At 48.3% G+C, this 16,532-nt stretch overlaps 1 protein-coding gene across 1 annotated transcript in view; it reads left to right on the top strand.

Moving 5' to 3' along the window:
* LOC135389113 (mucin-19-like) overlaps window positions 1-14,778 on the top strand; it is a 45,490-nt gene extending 30,712 nt beyond the window's left edge. Inside the window, exons 22-32 of the mRNA XM_064619115.1 lie at window positions 4,100-4,147; window positions 5,836-5,877; window positions 8,716-8,754; window positions 8,866-9,003; window positions 9,345-9,662; window positions 9,723-9,773; window positions 10,736-10,777; window positions 12,730-12,774; window positions 13,504-13,554; window positions 13,652-13,777; window positions 14,576-14,778. Coding sequence (XP_064475185.1) covers window positions 4,100-4,147; window positions 5,836-5,877; window positions 8,716-8,754; window positions 8,866-9,003; window positions 9,345-9,662; window positions 9,723-9,773; window positions 10,736-10,777; window positions 12,730-12,774; window positions 13,504-13,554; window positions 13,652-13,777; window positions 14,576-14,739 — 1,064 coding nt within the window. The 3' untranslated portion in view covers window positions 14,740-14,778. The remainder of the gene's footprint in view (window positions 1-4,099; window positions 4,148-5,835; window positions 5,878-8,715; window positions 8,755-8,865; window positions 9,004-9,344; window positions 9,663-9,722; window positions 9,774-10,735; window positions 10,778-12,729; window positions 12,775-13,503; window positions 13,555-13,651; window positions 13,778-14,575) is intronic.
* Window positions 14,779-16,532: the final 1,754 nt, after the last annotated feature.

The following is a 16,532-nucleotide window of genomic DNA, read 5'->3' as shown; positions in this document are numbered from 1 at the left end:
GTATTGGACCTCTCGTGGTCCTCAACCGACATGACTCGCCACTTGTCGTGCGCTACGGACGTCGACACTAGAGGTAGCGATCATTTTCCTCTATATATTTCGCACGACAGACTGCCCCTCTCAGCCACTGCTGGACTGATTTCTTTCACAAACTGGGGACGTTTTCGTGCGGGCCTCAGAACATCTGTGCACACCGGTATGTCCCCAGAGGCTCTCTCTCAAGCAATTACCCGCGGTATTCAGGACGCGGTGGTCATGTCTAAAAGGGTAACAGGCCATATCGGCCATTCCCCCGCTCTTAATCACCTTAGAGCATTACGTCGCCGAGCAGAAAGAACGGCTCGTCGGACAGGGCAACTTACGGACATTGTGGAATACCGCCGGATGAAAGCTAAAGTAACACGAGAACTTAAAAACGAGGACAGGAAGCGTTGGCGTAAGTTTTGCCACCACCTTTCACCGTTCGATCCGGCCACGAAGATCTGGCGGACAATCCGATCTCTGAAGGAGGCGCCCCCTCAAAAGAATCCTCTCGCGGCCTTGGCTATCGTTCAGCGTGCAGACGAAACCACGCTTGCGACGGACTTCTGTGTGGTACTAACGACTCCGGCGGCTGCCTCGACCACGCCCCTACACCGCAGTTTTGTCCACAGTTTGACGGCTGAACTTCACCACGACTGGCCCCGTCCCCCGGAAGTTATGGACCGCGACTTCACACTAATCGAGCTAAAGGCAGCGTTGAAGCTTGTGAACGCCAGCTCGTCCCCTGGGCCCGATAAAATCACCTATGTCGCCCTACGAAACCTTGACGGGCGGTCACTCCAAGCTCTCCTTCATGTCTATAATACGTCTTGGCAACAAGGATCTCTGCCACATACATGGAAGGAGGCCTTGGTTGTTCCCATCCTGAAACCAGGCAAGCCCCCAAATGCCCTATCCTCCTTTCGCCCGTTGAGCCTGACAAGCTGTGTGGGGAAACTGATGGAGAGAATGGTTTTGCATCGCCTCGACTGGTGGCTCGAAAAACGACGAAATGGCTGGATTTCGTCGCCACCGAAGCTCCATGGATCCAGTTCTCGACCTAGTCTCTACAGTTCAACATGCTCGAGCCCATCGACGGATCGTCCGATCGGTCTTCCTCGACATCAAGCGCGCCTATGATACCGTCTCGCACATTTGTGTGCTGCATGCCTTGCGCTCGTTTGGAGTATCCGGTCGGCTCTTCATCTGGCTCCAAGACTTCCTTACGGACCGAACTGTCGCCGTCCCAAGGCCAAAGCCCTCAGCATCCTGTTCCCCAAGGAGTCCCCCAAGGAAGCATTCTCAGCCCGACACTCTTTAACGTGGCGATGGCCGGCCTACAATCAGTAATTCCTCGCAAAGTGTCGTTCTCCGTGTATGCAGATGACGTCGCCCTTTGGACAGTAGGAAAATCACGCCCGGCTCTCCAGCGCCGCCTGCAGCTCGCTTTAAACAATATCCATACGTACCTGACGCACCTCGGGATGGACCTTTCACCCGAAAAGTGTGTCGAGCTCCCTTTCACGCGTAAAGCTATGGCCAATTTCCCACTTTGGCTTGGTTTAAAGAAGCTAGAACCAGTACGCTTTCACCGCTTCCTTGGCGTGGTAATCGACTCGGACTTGCGCTGGGCTCGGCACATTAAACACCTTGAAACTAAAGTGCAGCGATGGCTCCCCGCAATCCAACATCTTTCTGGCCCAGGATGGGGCTGTGATCAGCGTTCCCTGCTCGCGGTTCACGCGGCATTGGTGAGGGCAACTGTGCTTTACAGCCTTCCTATTCTGCACAGGATATCAACAACTTCATTAAATACGCTTCGGTTCCTGTTTGCTCGCAGCCTTCGTCGATGCCTCGGAGTTCCAAGAATGGCTGAAACACGACAAGTACTGGCTGAAGCTGGTGAGCTCCCGATTGAAGTTTTCCGTGAACGGGAAACGGCTCGGCACTACCTCCGTTTGCGTGCTAACATTCCCCGCCACCCGCTACTCAGGAAAATTCGATACCGCCCTGGAAGCGACTTCTATCGAGTAGCGCAGAGGACACGCCAGACTCTCACTGGCTTCATAACTAAGGACACTATACCGCCGGAAGCCCCCTGGTCTCTATCGGTACCGCCCACTTTTGTACGCCTCCCAAACCTTCTGCAAAGAAGAGATCAGGTCCCCCCTCAAGTCCTCCGAGCCCATTTCCATGCTCTGGTGGACGAGAAGTTTTCTACGTTTACGGCAGCATATACTGATGGCGCATCCCGAAACAACAAGTCCGCCTCAGCCTTCGTCATTCCATCCGAAGGCGTCGTGCACGGAAGACGCCTTTCACATCCAACCTCCTCCACAGCTGCGGAACTCTATGCCATCCTTTTCTTTCTACAACACATCGCTGATTTTCCACCCTGGGAATGGGCAGTCTTTACAGACTCCAAATCTGCACTTCAAGCAATTGAAACTTCCGGCATACGAGGCCCATCCGCACCCCTAGTCACAGACGTGTTAATGGCTTACCACACTATCTACGCCGCAGGCCACAGGCTAGTTCTCCAGTGGGTTCCAGCCCATTGTGGTGTCGTGGGGAACGAGCAGGCCGACAGCGCCGCAGAAGCAGCACTCTCGTCTCGGAACCGGACCCGTATGGCTCTGCTCAGAGGAGACCGCCGTTCAATTCTGCGACGTCTAGTGACACCCCTGGCTTCCCGCCAACGGACAACCGACATTCTTCCCCCCTCTATGTTGAACAGAGTTGATCCCATGCTCGCTTTCCGCATGCCACGAAACACATCTCGTCAGGATGCTGCATTAATCCACCGCATGCGCCTCGATGTGGCCTTTACAGCTCAGTGGCGTTACCGCTTGAGACAAATTGGTTCTCCCACCTGCTGCCACTGTGGTGCTCTTGAGGATCTGGAGCACATTCTTCTTCATTGCCCTCACTACGAACCTTCCCGAACCACACTCTCCGAGTCTCTTCGTCAGCTGGACTCTCGCCCTTTCTCCCTACCGAAATTGCTTGGTCCCTGGCCCAATCCAGCCCAGCAACGCTCTGCGCTCCAAGCTCTTCTGACATTTCTGGACACCATCGGACTTCGATCGTTATTGTAAAGGGACTCGTTATTTTATTCCCCCCATTCCACCAAGCACTGGGGTAGAGTATCGCCTGTTGCGATGAAACTCCCCACCCTCCAAGGCCGAAAATAAAGTTGTTGTTGTTGTTGTTACCTACCACGCATACACTCTTAAAAATGAACTTCACCGCATAGCACGCTCCTAGCCAGCCATCGTCTCGAATGATATCGTTATCTGCCATGATTTGTTGTAAACGCGAGGCGTACGCCTTTTCTGTGACACTTATACCGGTCATAATCGCCACAGAAAAGGCGTACGCACCCCGTTTTCAACAAATCATGTCAGATAACGATATCATTCGAGACGATGGCTGGCTAGGAGCGTGCTATGCGGTGAAGTTCATTTTTAAGAGTGTACACTCTAAAAAACAGAACTTCACCGCATAGCACGCTGTACGCCAACCATTGCCACGAATGATAGGGTTATCGCTTCTGATTCGAAGAGAGAGAGAGGGGAGGGGGCGTACGCCTTTTTGTGGCAATTTCATATATCCAAATTGCCACAGAAAGGCGTACGCCCCCTCTCTCTTCGAATCACAAGCGATAACCCTATCATTCTTGGCAATGGTTGGCGCACAGTGTGCTATGCGGTGAAGTTCTGTTTTTAGAGTGTACACTCTTAAAAATGAACTTCACCGCATAGCACGCTCCTAGCCAACCATAATCTCGAATGATATCGTTATCTGCCCTGATTTGTTGAAAACGGGAGGCGTACGCCTTTTCTGTGACACTTATGTTGTTCATAATTGTCACAAAAAAGGCGTACGCCTCCCGTTTTCAGCAAATCACGGCAGATAACGGTATCATTAGAGATTATGGTTGGCTAGGAGCGTGCTTTGCGGTGAAGTTCATTTTTAAGAGTGTAGTTACAGCAAATATCGTGTGCCTTTCATCACTGATGTATAAGTTTAACCGGTGCAAGGAAAACTAAGTATTCGTCGCACTTATATCTTTTAGGCCAGTTCATCTGGAAGCGACCATACTTCCCTGAAATCCAGGTTACGGGTAAGCATTCACACTTCAACCAATGCATGCAAACAGTAGAATACCGTTTTGCTATGAATTCAGTGAGGAGGATGGCTAGGGACGAGCTTTAAACGTCGCGTGACTTCGCATCGTTTTCGTGATTTTTTTTTCCCCAGCAGCGCTGAAACCACGGTACTTCCGTTTTCAAATCGTATTCCACACAGCCCATGAACTGGACACTGAAAGAATGCTTAAAGTGGGACTCCGCAACAAAATCACCACAACCCTTGCGGTGTCAGAAACATACATACGAAATATCGCGTTCCAAAAGTGCGCAGATTTTATTCGAACGAATTATTACGAAGTGAGCGCTTCGCCTCTGTGAAACGAGAGGGCGCTGAAAGCAACATTGGCGCAGAGCCGTTTATAGAGAGAGTTTGACCATTGGGAGGAGCCTAACAAAGCGCGTCATGCGACGTCACGGCTGAACGACCTCCCTCGTCGTTCTCTATTGTCATCCAGCCGTCAACAGGTCGCAGACGCCATATTGATGCTGATCGTTGTTTACAATGCAAGGAGAGAAGACACGTGCGTACTTCTTGCTTCGACTCTTTGTTTGGCAACAAAGCCCCACTTATCACTGGCGCCAGTGGGTCATAAGCCGATTATTCCTGTAGACTGCATTGAACACGGCCACGAAGGAGTCGACTAGCTGGCGGATAGCATCAATATGGCGCGGACTAGATGGCTGATAAGCGGATTCCGCTCGGATTCAGGCTTTTTGGGCGGCGCAACGACGACTCCGACGTCGAAAATAAGCTCCTCCCATGAGGCGGCAAAAGATCAAATAATGGCCAAACTCTTCCTATAAATGGCTCTGCATTGGCGACGTCAAACTGCATGAAATGAAAGAATGCGAGCTTCGTAGCAGACGACAATGCCGGGTGACGTCACAGTATTTTGCTCCGGGCGAACCGCTACGCGCTTTGCGTGTTGGTTTCGGTTTTGTATTGCCCTCTTTTACGAATTAATTACTCGCACAAAACGAATGTGAATGTTGTATTCGGTATCAAGGGAGCGGTCCGTGTTCGGTATGATGTACACCTAATTTTTTTCGAATCCTTCGGAACTTTCCCTTTAAAAAGCGAGCGAACTTTTCGCAAAGATGTATAACAAAAATGTCGAGACAAAGAATAGGAAGAACCGTACACGAACAATGTTCGAAACACAGACGAGAAGTTTATTTAACGGACGACAGATGAAAGCAGATCAGAATAATTAAAGTTGCGTTTTGATCCACTTGAAATTGTACGGTCCCGTCGTCCTCGGGTTTCTTCGTCATGTCTGAAACTGGATACCGTCTATATGGGATCATAGCAACATGCGTATTCATCCATGCAACTCGGTACGACCACGTGTGTTGTGCATCCACCGAAGAACAGTAATGTCCAACTGTTCCAGTCAATCTGAACAGTTACTGCAAAACTTAATTTCCGAAGCAGTTTAAAAATGTATTCTGCGTGTAACGATCCCAGTGGTTCCACAAGTGAAGCTGACCCTACAGGTCCGCTGTTCTTTGTTTTCTCTCTGTTATTTGACCCGTTTTTATGTGTCAGGATCCCTGAGATCACAAAAACAGTCGTATCACAGAACAGATATACTGCTCTCCCAGATATACAGATCTCAAAGACATATCATTCCTGCTTCTTCTTCTTTTTATTTTTCAGAGGAGACAGGCTTCGGAAAGAACGTCAGTGTCACCATCAAAGGTAACTATCGTGAAACTTACAGTGTACTAGGTATTTTTTTTTAAAATATCTCAATCACTCAAGCCCATATGGCAGAGTGTATATTTTCTTAATTTACACTATTAATTGGTTAAGGTAGAAGCTTAGGCTGAAGACCATTACCTACGCTATTTTCTTGTAAGCAAAAGGACAACACAATAAATTTCTCAGACACAGCTAAGGTTCATTTTAACAACCCAACACTAAGGTATACTCAGAAAATCCCGAAGGAGAGGAACAAGTGAAGTTCCCTGGGTAGGCTATCTCTTGGCTGTCGTTGGCTATCTGAGTTGCGCAAATTGACCTTCTTTGCCTTCCTGCAGTTAATGCGGTTGTGACATTTTCCTGTTAATGTCAAGTACACCGCATTATACAGTAATAAAGAAGCGATTTCTCCTACATAACATAGTTGACGAGATGCAGACAGCACGAATACGGGAGATAATTTTCCCGTTCGCTCTCAGAAGCACTTGGCCAAACGCTATCTTTGGGAGCCCTTCCTGCCGTGATGTCAGGGCGGTTTTAGTGTTCCCATTAAACGCTGTAAAACTACACTGTTAAAACGGAACTTGACCACATAGCACGCCCCTAGCCAACCAGTACCGATGGCCTTGCGAATGCTCGCAATGAGAAACGTGAAAAATGTGAACAGTAGATGCAACCATAGAAATCATAAGGAGAGAGGCTAGAAGAAAAGCTGGGAGAGAGGTGATGGGAGAAAGCAAGGAGTTGTACCCAATGTCCAAGTCCAGGAGGCGCCATGATCGATATTTCGGATTGAGCCGGATTCCGCCACAGCCTTTCCACGTGTAAAGACCAAGTGCGTTCGGCGCAACGGTATCCAATCCAATGCAAGCCGCTTCCGCTTTGCTCCGCGTGCCATGCCGTGTGCGAAGTGTGTTTGTTTTGTCTGCCATCACCTGTGCGCTTGTATTCTCTAGGGAACAAGTATCGTACGGTTTAAGCCTTGTGCTGCACAATGAAACAACAGCACAGGGAACTCGTAGGTGCCACCATTCGTAACACGCTAGGCCTACCGTATCGATCATGGCGGCTCACATGCTGAGATCCTCCTCTTCGCTGGCTTGCTTTCTAGTCATTATGAGAATTCTATGGATGCAACAGACCACTGTTTAAGTTAAGGCCCTTCGACAGGACATTGTTCAATGAAGGCCGTCCAGGAGCGTGAGATGATGCATCAGATACTGTCCTGATCTTAGTGGTGACAGTCTGACGGCCTGACGCGGAAGGTAGGAGATCGGGGCCTGTCACTGGCTCGGCATGGCCCTCTGTGCAATACTCCTTCGTTATTGTGTCATACTGCTCTAGCACCTCCGGTGCGCTACTGAATTGTCGTAGCTGAGTTCTGAGTCTCTTCTGGACAGTAACCTTGTTATTCGCTTCCGTGGGAAGCCCCGGCTCCTGAAACTTCGTAGCAGTCTTCGCGCTTTACTATCTGCTGCTCAAAGATTTGGAGATCCGGCTCCTTGTTGCTGCTTCATGAGCTTGTACTGGTAGTGCCCAGCTTGTCAAGTCTTTACGTTATCGTTGAGCTACAACCGCATCTACAAAGCAGAGAAAGACCACGTGCGTACGACACAGTTCTCCGTTGTGTGATCATTTTCACGGCATATGGCACAAGCTCTTTGTGACAATGGTGCGCCATGCCCTGAAGCTCATTGATTGTTCACAGCCGTAGGGAGTGCGGTCGAAGCTAAGGGAGCTTGCAAGTCATCCGTGCAGTCCTTCTCCCTTTGTACATGCTGTTGACGGTGTAGAAGCGCTTTTTCTCTGCTCTCTACTTGGGTTACTTGGGGGGTCTGCTTAGAAAGGACAGGAGAGTGCACACCTGTTCCGTCATCGAGGCCCTTCTTGCCCGGCTAGCTGAATGGGATGCGGAGTCACTGCGAGACGCGTCTAAGTTTGCTCGTCCTCTGTATATATTGCACGAAAGGGTTGGTAGGAAGACAGCGGGGTGAGAACCGTCTGAATATAATGACGTCGTAGCTGGACCGAGGCACCCCTAAGGGCTCCAAGACATTCGCGTATTGCGATACGTCATCGTAAAGATGGCGAAGTCGCGCAACGTCACTGCAGCTGTGTACCGGGTTGAGTGGCAACAGCGTGTCGAGGTGCTCCGCGGAGAGCAGGACAATGCGCCCAGATCTTTGCTCTCGTAATCGGTGCCACTCAGACCGATGCCGCGGGTGGCACGCTTGGCGTCGTCAGTTAAGTTCGTCAGGAGGCATTTGAACTTCTCGGCTGCTGGAGCTAAGGCGGCGTTGCTGTGGATCGTAGCGTCGAAGTGCTGCCAGAATTGCTGACAGTCTTGATGTTTATCTCCGAACTTGGGAATTTGCAGTTTTGGTAAGGATAAAGGCCGAGTCGCTGGGGCAGACGAGATAGCGGTGGTGGTCCCTGCAGTCTACGAGTGCTGCCTGATGGCCCTTCTTGCTCGGGTGAGAGCCGCGCTTGCAGCTGCCTTTCCTGAATTACTTCGCTCTCTTTATCGTTCCTCTCACCGCTGGTGAGTTCGAGAATCTTCGTGCCGGAGGCGGTGCATTGCTCTACACTTCGTTTTCCTCAACATTACATGTTTCACTCCACCCACTCCAGAGGAAGAGTTTCATAGAGCTTTGTCCGGCGCTACATATAAGGAAAAACGAGGATTCATTCGTCGCCGGAAAACGCCAAATAAGCATTTGTGGTTCAGAGCGTGTTGTGTCCGTCTTTTGATGTTTCGAACACTGATTCTTTTATCACTTTCGCAATCTCTATCATGACCAGCGCAGCGTTTAACACTCTTTTCACTTTGATCAGTGGATGCAACGCAGCCGGCAGCAGACAAGGAACACGAAGGTTCGTACCTTCTTCATAATATGTGTGACACACGTCGCATTTGTTCGTGTAAAAGATCTGTAGGTGATCACCGATACCGGTTCCACTAATGGAACCCTCTTTGTTTTCCAGAACCTATAACCGATACCTGCTTGACATATACGGCGAAGGCGCTCTACAATGTCAGTCACGGAAAGGAAGCTGTCAAGGACACGTACGACATTCAATTCTTCTTGAACAGGCATTGTGGATGCCAGCACCTCAAGAGTCGTAAGTTGATCCGTTTTTAACCGTCAATGCCCAGAGTCTGACCTTTTCCAATTCAATGCACAAATGTGGATATGGCGTGTGGTCGTCGGTGCACGGCTCCAATGTTACGTCAAAGACTAAAGTTTAGACGCTACCGCTTGGCTTGGAGGTTTTCTCTGGGTTTTCTGGCAGGCTTTCCAGACGGTTGTTGGCACGTTCCTTGTCAAGTCGCATACAGGTCCCAATGTCCTCTCTCCCTCTGTCCACATTTGTACATCACTGCAGTTGTTTCGAGACGCCAACACTGAAAAGGGCAAAGGTATCAGCCTTGGGTATAGTTTGTCTGTATTGTTTTACCGCAGAACTTCCATCCTACGGGCTACTTCTGGTAGACAAAGTATCCAAACTGGGTTCCTCTGGTGTTCTTCAGCTGGGCCACGGTACCAAACTCTACCCGCTACCGTCCGGCGAATACACTCTTCCAGTCTGCGGCGAAAACAGTTCCCTCGAAGAACCGCAAGGTCCCGAAGAAACCCTTGCCCTGCCAGAAGTGGAGACCGCGGAGTCTCAGGACGAAGCAGACATCGGTCCGTGTCCCGAAGGCGTTGAAAGTTCTTGCCCCGTCTGCATCAACGGGTCGGAAGCGACTAAGATTGATTACTTCTGCAGTTCAGAATATGGTAAAAAGCTTTCTTCTTACCTATCTTCTGTGTCTCAACAACCTCCTGCTTGTCTTACAGCGGCTGTGGTGAGCATTTCAGGCGACGCCTTTGGCGACAATTCCGACGAAGGTGAATATTTGTTTTCTACACAGGGGTGTCCTGCTCTATCTCTTTCCTGTTCTCGCTTGACTCGCGCAGTGTACTCTAGGCCAAGTCCACGAACGTTCAGGAGATTCTTCAGCGTACACACTGTACACACTAGCTTCGGTAGTGCCACTGGCATGCACTACAGTCCAGCACTACCAAAGTTACTGAGGGTGGTACTGAGAATTTCCTCAACTTTTGTGCAAGTGGGCCCAGTGGTCACGCATGATTCTGAACGTCACCGTACACGTGGTCACAGAAGCGGCTGTATTCATGGTCGGCGGCCAAACTGTTTGCAAACAACACGGTGTATCTGTGCATCCGTGTATGACGTCTTCGGACGTCAGTAACTGCATGGTTTTATCAAATAATTTTGCTGTTTAACACGTAGCTTTGCAAACGTGTCATCGTACCGCTGGATACTCCCAATGAATTTGTAGCGGCATCTCCCACTCAACCGATGCAGTACACTCCGGAAGAATACACCACCATGTTGAGAAAGGAGAACGCTATACAAAATGCGCTATACAGAATATAATCAAAGGACCATGACCCCAAAATAGTGTTACCTATGGCGTGTTCTGAGACACGTGGTTGATTTTACCAATCGTGGGGAAAGTTACCGTAAAATGTAACTAAGTTACAGTTACCACGCGAAAAAGGTGACCAAGTTACAGATACAGTTACTCTGAGCAAATGGTAACTAGTTAAGTTACAGTTAATGTAACTTAGTTATACTTCACAGTTACTTTCCGAATTATTTTATTCCCTGCGTTACCATGAATGGATGAAGTACTGTAAAAAAAAACACTTACAGTACAGTACACTGTAAAATAAGTATGTGCCACACTTCGGGTTACATCTGACTAGTAGAATAAGAAGCATTTTCGTGTGCGAACGGTGAAGACGTACAACAATGGACGTTTTACCCGCTGCCTTTTTTACAGGTGTTTACCAACCGTGGTGGGCACCGAAAGTTACAGTGTCTAGTAAGTGTCATTGTATTGTATTTTGTTCGTTCCAAATATCCTGCAATACGCTGTCGGGGCCCAGGTTTTCAAGTCCATCAGATACAAAGACCGCCAAGAACGGTTTTATTACTTTGTGGTGTAGATGCCGTTATATTCGTCGCAAAAAGTTCAATGTATTACCTGCCGTAGAAGGGGTAATCTTGCCGTTTCTCGCGTCCCGAAAATGCAAACGATATCACAGTCCTGCTTGTTTCATACACGGTTTTCATGGTTTCACGAACCGTTCAAAGAAGCAGTCATTGCAGCGCCAAATTGGTCGGGTGATGCATTCAATTTATCCTGTATTTTTATTTTCTTCACAATTCATCCTCACTTCACGACAACATAGTTAAGAAGATGAAGATGATGATAGGAACAACAACAAAATGGGACTATAAGTGGGTTGAAGAAAAAAATCGAGATGATGCACCAAGTTCTCAGCTCGCTTTATATGCCATCTATCCAATAATCTATCTAAATTCCTGTCTTATCACCCCATCTCATCGTCACCATTTATTGTTGTTGTTGTTGTTGTCTTATGCCAGATGCTGGATCACTTTCTCATGGAACATACGATATCGCACTGCTCACTACACGGTTATCTGAAATCGACTGTCAGTATAGTTTTGCAGCTCATATTTCCTCGTTCGTCGTCGAAAATGTTGTTTCAATATTGTATTTAAAGGTGTGCCGTATGCACCGCGTGTTTCTTATTCGAAATAAATGATCTTGCAACAGCTCGAGATTTGAGATATAGGATAAGCCACGGGGTGCCGATTTCAGACAACCGTGTCGCAAACAGTACCCCAGGCAGCACGCCAATATTGGTCCCAGATTGGGCCAATATTGTAAATGCAACCCGGCCCAATATTGGATTCCCATATTAGCAGTGCACTTCCCATATGGCCCTATTATGCCAATTCTTCCGTGATAACGCCAATGATGAGTGCCGACCTTCCCAGCTTCCAGCCAATATGGGTTCGTTGGTAGCAGTCATGGCCCAGCATTGCTCGTTTGTAGCCAACATATGCTGGTAATTGGCAATGTTGGACAAATATTTTCATGCTGAGGCCATTATTGGCTGGCTATTGGCAAAGCCGGTCCAATATTGGACCAATCCTTCCAATTACCAACCAATATTGGGCCAAGATTCAGGGCTGCCTGGGACATTGCATAGTGCTGGACAAAAGCTTACAGAACCCACTCCTGCGCATTCCTTATTCCTCAGAGTGAGACGCTAGCAGAGAATGGCACCGTACGGACTTCCAAACAGGTCACTGGGTTACCTAGGCCCATGTCCCCGTACGCTCCCATTTGCTACTAGCCTGCCTCACTGACGAAGGAATGCACCGAATTTTGTATGTCGGCACAGTTCCCTTAGAAGTCGGCCCAGGGCGCACATTCCCCGTCAGTCCTGACGTTTCCCACCTCTGTGAGGACGACAACGGCGACCCCTTTCACCACCACCGAATGCGCCGGAGTGTGTTCTCTAAACTTTTGTCCACACTCTAAAAACGCAGCTTCACCGCATAGCACGCTGTGCGCCAATATTGCCACGAATGATAGGGTTAGGAGAGAAGGGGGCAGTTTGGCAGTTTGGATATATTGTAATTGCCACCAAAAGGGGTACACCTCCCTCTCTCCTCGAATCAAAACAGATAACGGTATCGTTTGCGGCAATGATTGGCGCACTACGTGCTATGACGTGAAGCTCTGTTCTTAGAGTGCAGCACTGTAAATTCGCAGGTCACATTGGGGATTGGATTGTATATGGATTAGATATGAAAGAAAAATATGAAGAGGTTAGTCCCGACCCAGGACTGGCTGCTCCAAAACGCGTTTGTGGTTGGAACGATAGAGAGAGAGAAAAAGAAAGGGGAAAAAAAATTGGGGACTGGCTGGTACAGGATTCATACGTTTCTGTTTTACAGAAGTGTCGTATCCATCCGGAGAGCAAGTTCGGGTGAAAGTCCGAGGTATGGGTCATTCTTGTTCTTCTTCCGACTGCATTGTGTATCAAGAAAATCTTGTGTTTTCGGGTCCTTTTTAAAATCGGTTACATGGAAGGGAATATCACTTCAAGGTTGCTTGGTAAAAGAAAATGTTTCTTAAAAAAAAAAAGCATAGGACGCATGGATGGACACAAGTTGGCAGCACCGAGTGTCAGGTAATTAGTGCTCACCCGTGTTAGCTACTGTAAAAATATTTTTATTGCCGATGTATTAATTTTCGCGAATCGCGCATTCAGTCATTCGCGAAATTATTCGCGAGTATTTAATTTCGCGATTCCAGAGCTCTTTCCTTTCGCGGGATAAACGTCAAGCTGTGTTCGCGAGTACAATTTTTCGCGATTTTCGAGCGGTCGCGAAATTCGCGAAAATTAATACGACGCGAATAAAAATACGTTTACAGTACTCAACTTGTTCTTTGGCGAGTTCGCAGCTTTTCGGGTTTTACTCGAAATGAGGGCGATGCAAATGAGAGCGAGTTTTACCTCAAAACACAAGACTCTGTATATACATGGGGCATCACTACCCGCCAACGCCTTCATTGTTTTTGTTTTCGATACATAATAGTATCAGTAAATCAGAATTTTTTCCGTATAATGCCTTTCAAAAACAGCCTGTGTGAGGTAAGTAAATTCTCCGTGTCTGTGGCTTGGTTTTTACTGCGTTACTAAGCTTCGCACTTTTTCCCGATGTCAGCCAAGTCTCGGTACCAGTTCCCCGAAGACGATAGAACTTTCGGAGATCCGGGTATGTCAGTGTTCTGTTTTGAGGCCTTTGAACAGAGTCTGTGCATTGGGTGAGAAATGGGATGTCAAACTAACAGCTTGTGGTGCTTCGTCCGCAGAAAGTCGCCGTAGATGTCGATCAGGAAAATTGTACGTAAAGGAAGAGATCATCGGCGGAAAAACGGCACAAAAAGAAGTCAAGTTCACCATGATGAGCTCGTGCAGATGCAGTATCCTGGACGAACGTAGGTCTTTTTCGTTTGCAACCAACTTTCGAACCAGTTAGTTAGGTTAGTTAGATTGTCAACTAGTTAGGCCAGTTGACAATCTTCTAACCCTGTGAGCTGCCTGGTGTTAGTCTTGTGTCCCTCACTCTCAGAAGAAAGGGTGGAGCAGTTATACCTTTCAGGAGGTAATATCTGTCGCATATGTTGTGCCTAAAAGGTTGCAAAGTTCTACCTGCTACCTCACTCTCTCCCACGAACGGCCACTTCTGATTCGGTGAGCGAGGGGGGCGTACGCCTTTTCGAAGCAATTTGGATATATGGTAATTGCTTTTACCACTCTTTTACACCCTTTATTAGACGCTACACTCTTAAAAATGAACTTCACCGCATAGCACGCTCCTAGCCAACCATCATCCCGAATGCTACCGTTATCTGCCCTGATTTGTTGAAAACGGGAGGCGTACGCCTTTTTTGTGACACTTATGCTGTTCCTAATTGTCGCAAAAAAGACGTACGCCTCTCGTTTTCAACAAATAAGGGCAGATAACGATAGCATTCGGGATGATGGTTGGCTAGGAGCGTGCTGTGCGGTGAAGTTCATTTCTAAGAGTGTAGGTGGTAACTAGGTGGTAACTGTAGAAGTTACCACCCTTTCACATCCTTTTTTTCTGAGAGTGCTGCATGTCAACCCCCTTTCTGTGTTAGTTAAAGTGAGTTTTGTTCTAATGTCTGACAGATAGCTTTTGAGCTTGAGTCACTTTCTAGTGACAACTTTAGCCTTCTATAAATGGTCAACGTCTGTCTTCCTCTGTTCAGCCACCCAATTTGCGATGTTAACATCGAAGCGTTCCTTGTCCGAGGGAGATCGCCTGCACCTGACAGAAGATACCTCCTTGATTGCCCTTCCTTTGGGGAAGACGGAGTTTCCGAGGTGCGTCAAGCCAGAAAAAAAGTCTCGATCCTGGTTAATGTGGGGTTAACCATGTGTTACATTCGTCAATAAATGATTTCTTAGTTTATCTCTGCTGGAAAATATACGAGTTACAACAACTGGAGGAGTTTTTATGCATTTCACGCCAACGGCCCCGTTCAACAGGTTATCATCAACGAAGGCTAACGAGAGACATCTACCAATAACCACCCGAAGGAAATGAGTCATTGTAAACAGTGAGTGAGAGAACAGGAGGTTTCAATCTATGATCACTCTTACCCTGTTCAGCCGTCTAGCGACATCTAATGTTGATGTTGATGTTGATGAAGAAAAATACTAGGGAGATTATGGTGGCACACAAGCCACTGTTTTAACGCTATGTTCAGAGTTGGTCGTGTGCTATAAACACTCATCAGCCGTATGTAACTTGGTTCCTGTACTGGAGGGTGGGTGATATTTGTACAGGGCCCGTTTCAAAGTACTCAGTAGCCGTGGCAGTGCCTTGAATACGCGCTCGTTGCCCGTGCTCGCAGGAAGCGCTGCCAAAGCTACTGAAACTCTTATCAGGAATAGTTCATGGTTAGTGTTCTCGACCCAAATGTGCTGTGTGAGATACACGGCTTTTGTCCTTTTCAGCTCAAGCAATTCAACGCTTTTTTTACGAAGGCTATGCTTGATTTTACATTTTGAGTCTCCTCCGGTGGTGGTGGTGGTGGTGGTGGTGGTGGTGATAGGGCTTGCCGTTGTCGGCCTCACGTATGTGGGCAACGTCACGACTCACGCCCTGGGGGAATGTGCGTCCTGGGCCAACTTCTAAGGGAACTGTGCCGACATATGTCTGATTTCATGAGTCTCCTCCGAATTCCTCCGTGGACTACCAGTGCCACCACGAATGCGGCGTCGTGTTGCACGCGCAGAAAAATGTTCACACCACTCCATCGTCGTCGCTATTCTGCTGACGTCACCGGACGTCACCAGTATGGCGGAACAAAGTGTCACGTCACGGTTCAGATTTCAGTTTCGTTTGCATAACAATATGGTGCCTTTCTCAGCAAACCGGTCAGCTTGAAGAGCATGAAGTCCGTGCGTATATCACAGCAGTAATGGGGAAAAGACGCCAACCCAGACGCCAATTAGCCAACTAGTTATACATGACGCCGATCAGGGTTGCTAGATGAAAATCCTGAAAAGTCATCAACGTTTGCAGGCATCATATATTGAATGAAGGACCCTTTAGCGCGTGCTGAAACCCCAGCAGACAAATAGAACAGCCCGAAGGACTTCGTACACCGACTGAGAAAAGGAGATCGCCAAGGGGAAACAGGAGTGAACGCCCTGTGCGTACTTCGCCATTAGGTGGTGCACGATGAAGACTATCCCGATTTGCTCACTGGCGAGTTTCGAATCAACAACAACAACTTTATTTTTAGAAGGAGAGTGGGGAGGTTCGTCGCCAGACGCGATATTCTACCCCATTGCTGGTGGGGATGTGCGGTATAAAATGCAGAGCCCCCTCACAATAACGATCGGAGTCCGATGGTGTCCAGAAATGTCAAAAGGGCTTTGAGCGCTGGTCGTTGCTGGGCTGGATTGGGCCAAGGACCAAGCAATTTCGAGAGGGAGAAGGGGCGAGAGTCCCCTGTCCCCTGAGAGGGTGGCCAAAGGGCGAGAGATTTGTGGCAATTACCATATATCCAAATTGCCACAAAAAGGCGTACGCCTCCTCGAATCAGAAGCGATAACCCAATCATTCGTGGCAATGGTTGGCGCACAGCGTGCTGTGCGGTGAAGCTACTGTTTTTAGAGTAATATGTGTGAACACGGAGATGGCACCGTCTCAAA

Source organism: Ornithodoros turicata, chromosome 3 (assembly GCF_037126465.1).
Source record: "Ornithodoros turicata isolate Travis chromosome 3, ASM3712646v1, whole genome shotgun sequence".
NCBI classification, from domain to species: Eukaryota; Metazoa; Arthropoda; class Arachnida; order Ixodida; family Argasidae; genus Ornithodoros; species Ornithodoros turicata.
The sequence above is the reverse complement of the archived record's forward strand: the minus strand, read 5'-3'. Positions and strand labels throughout refer to the sequence as shown.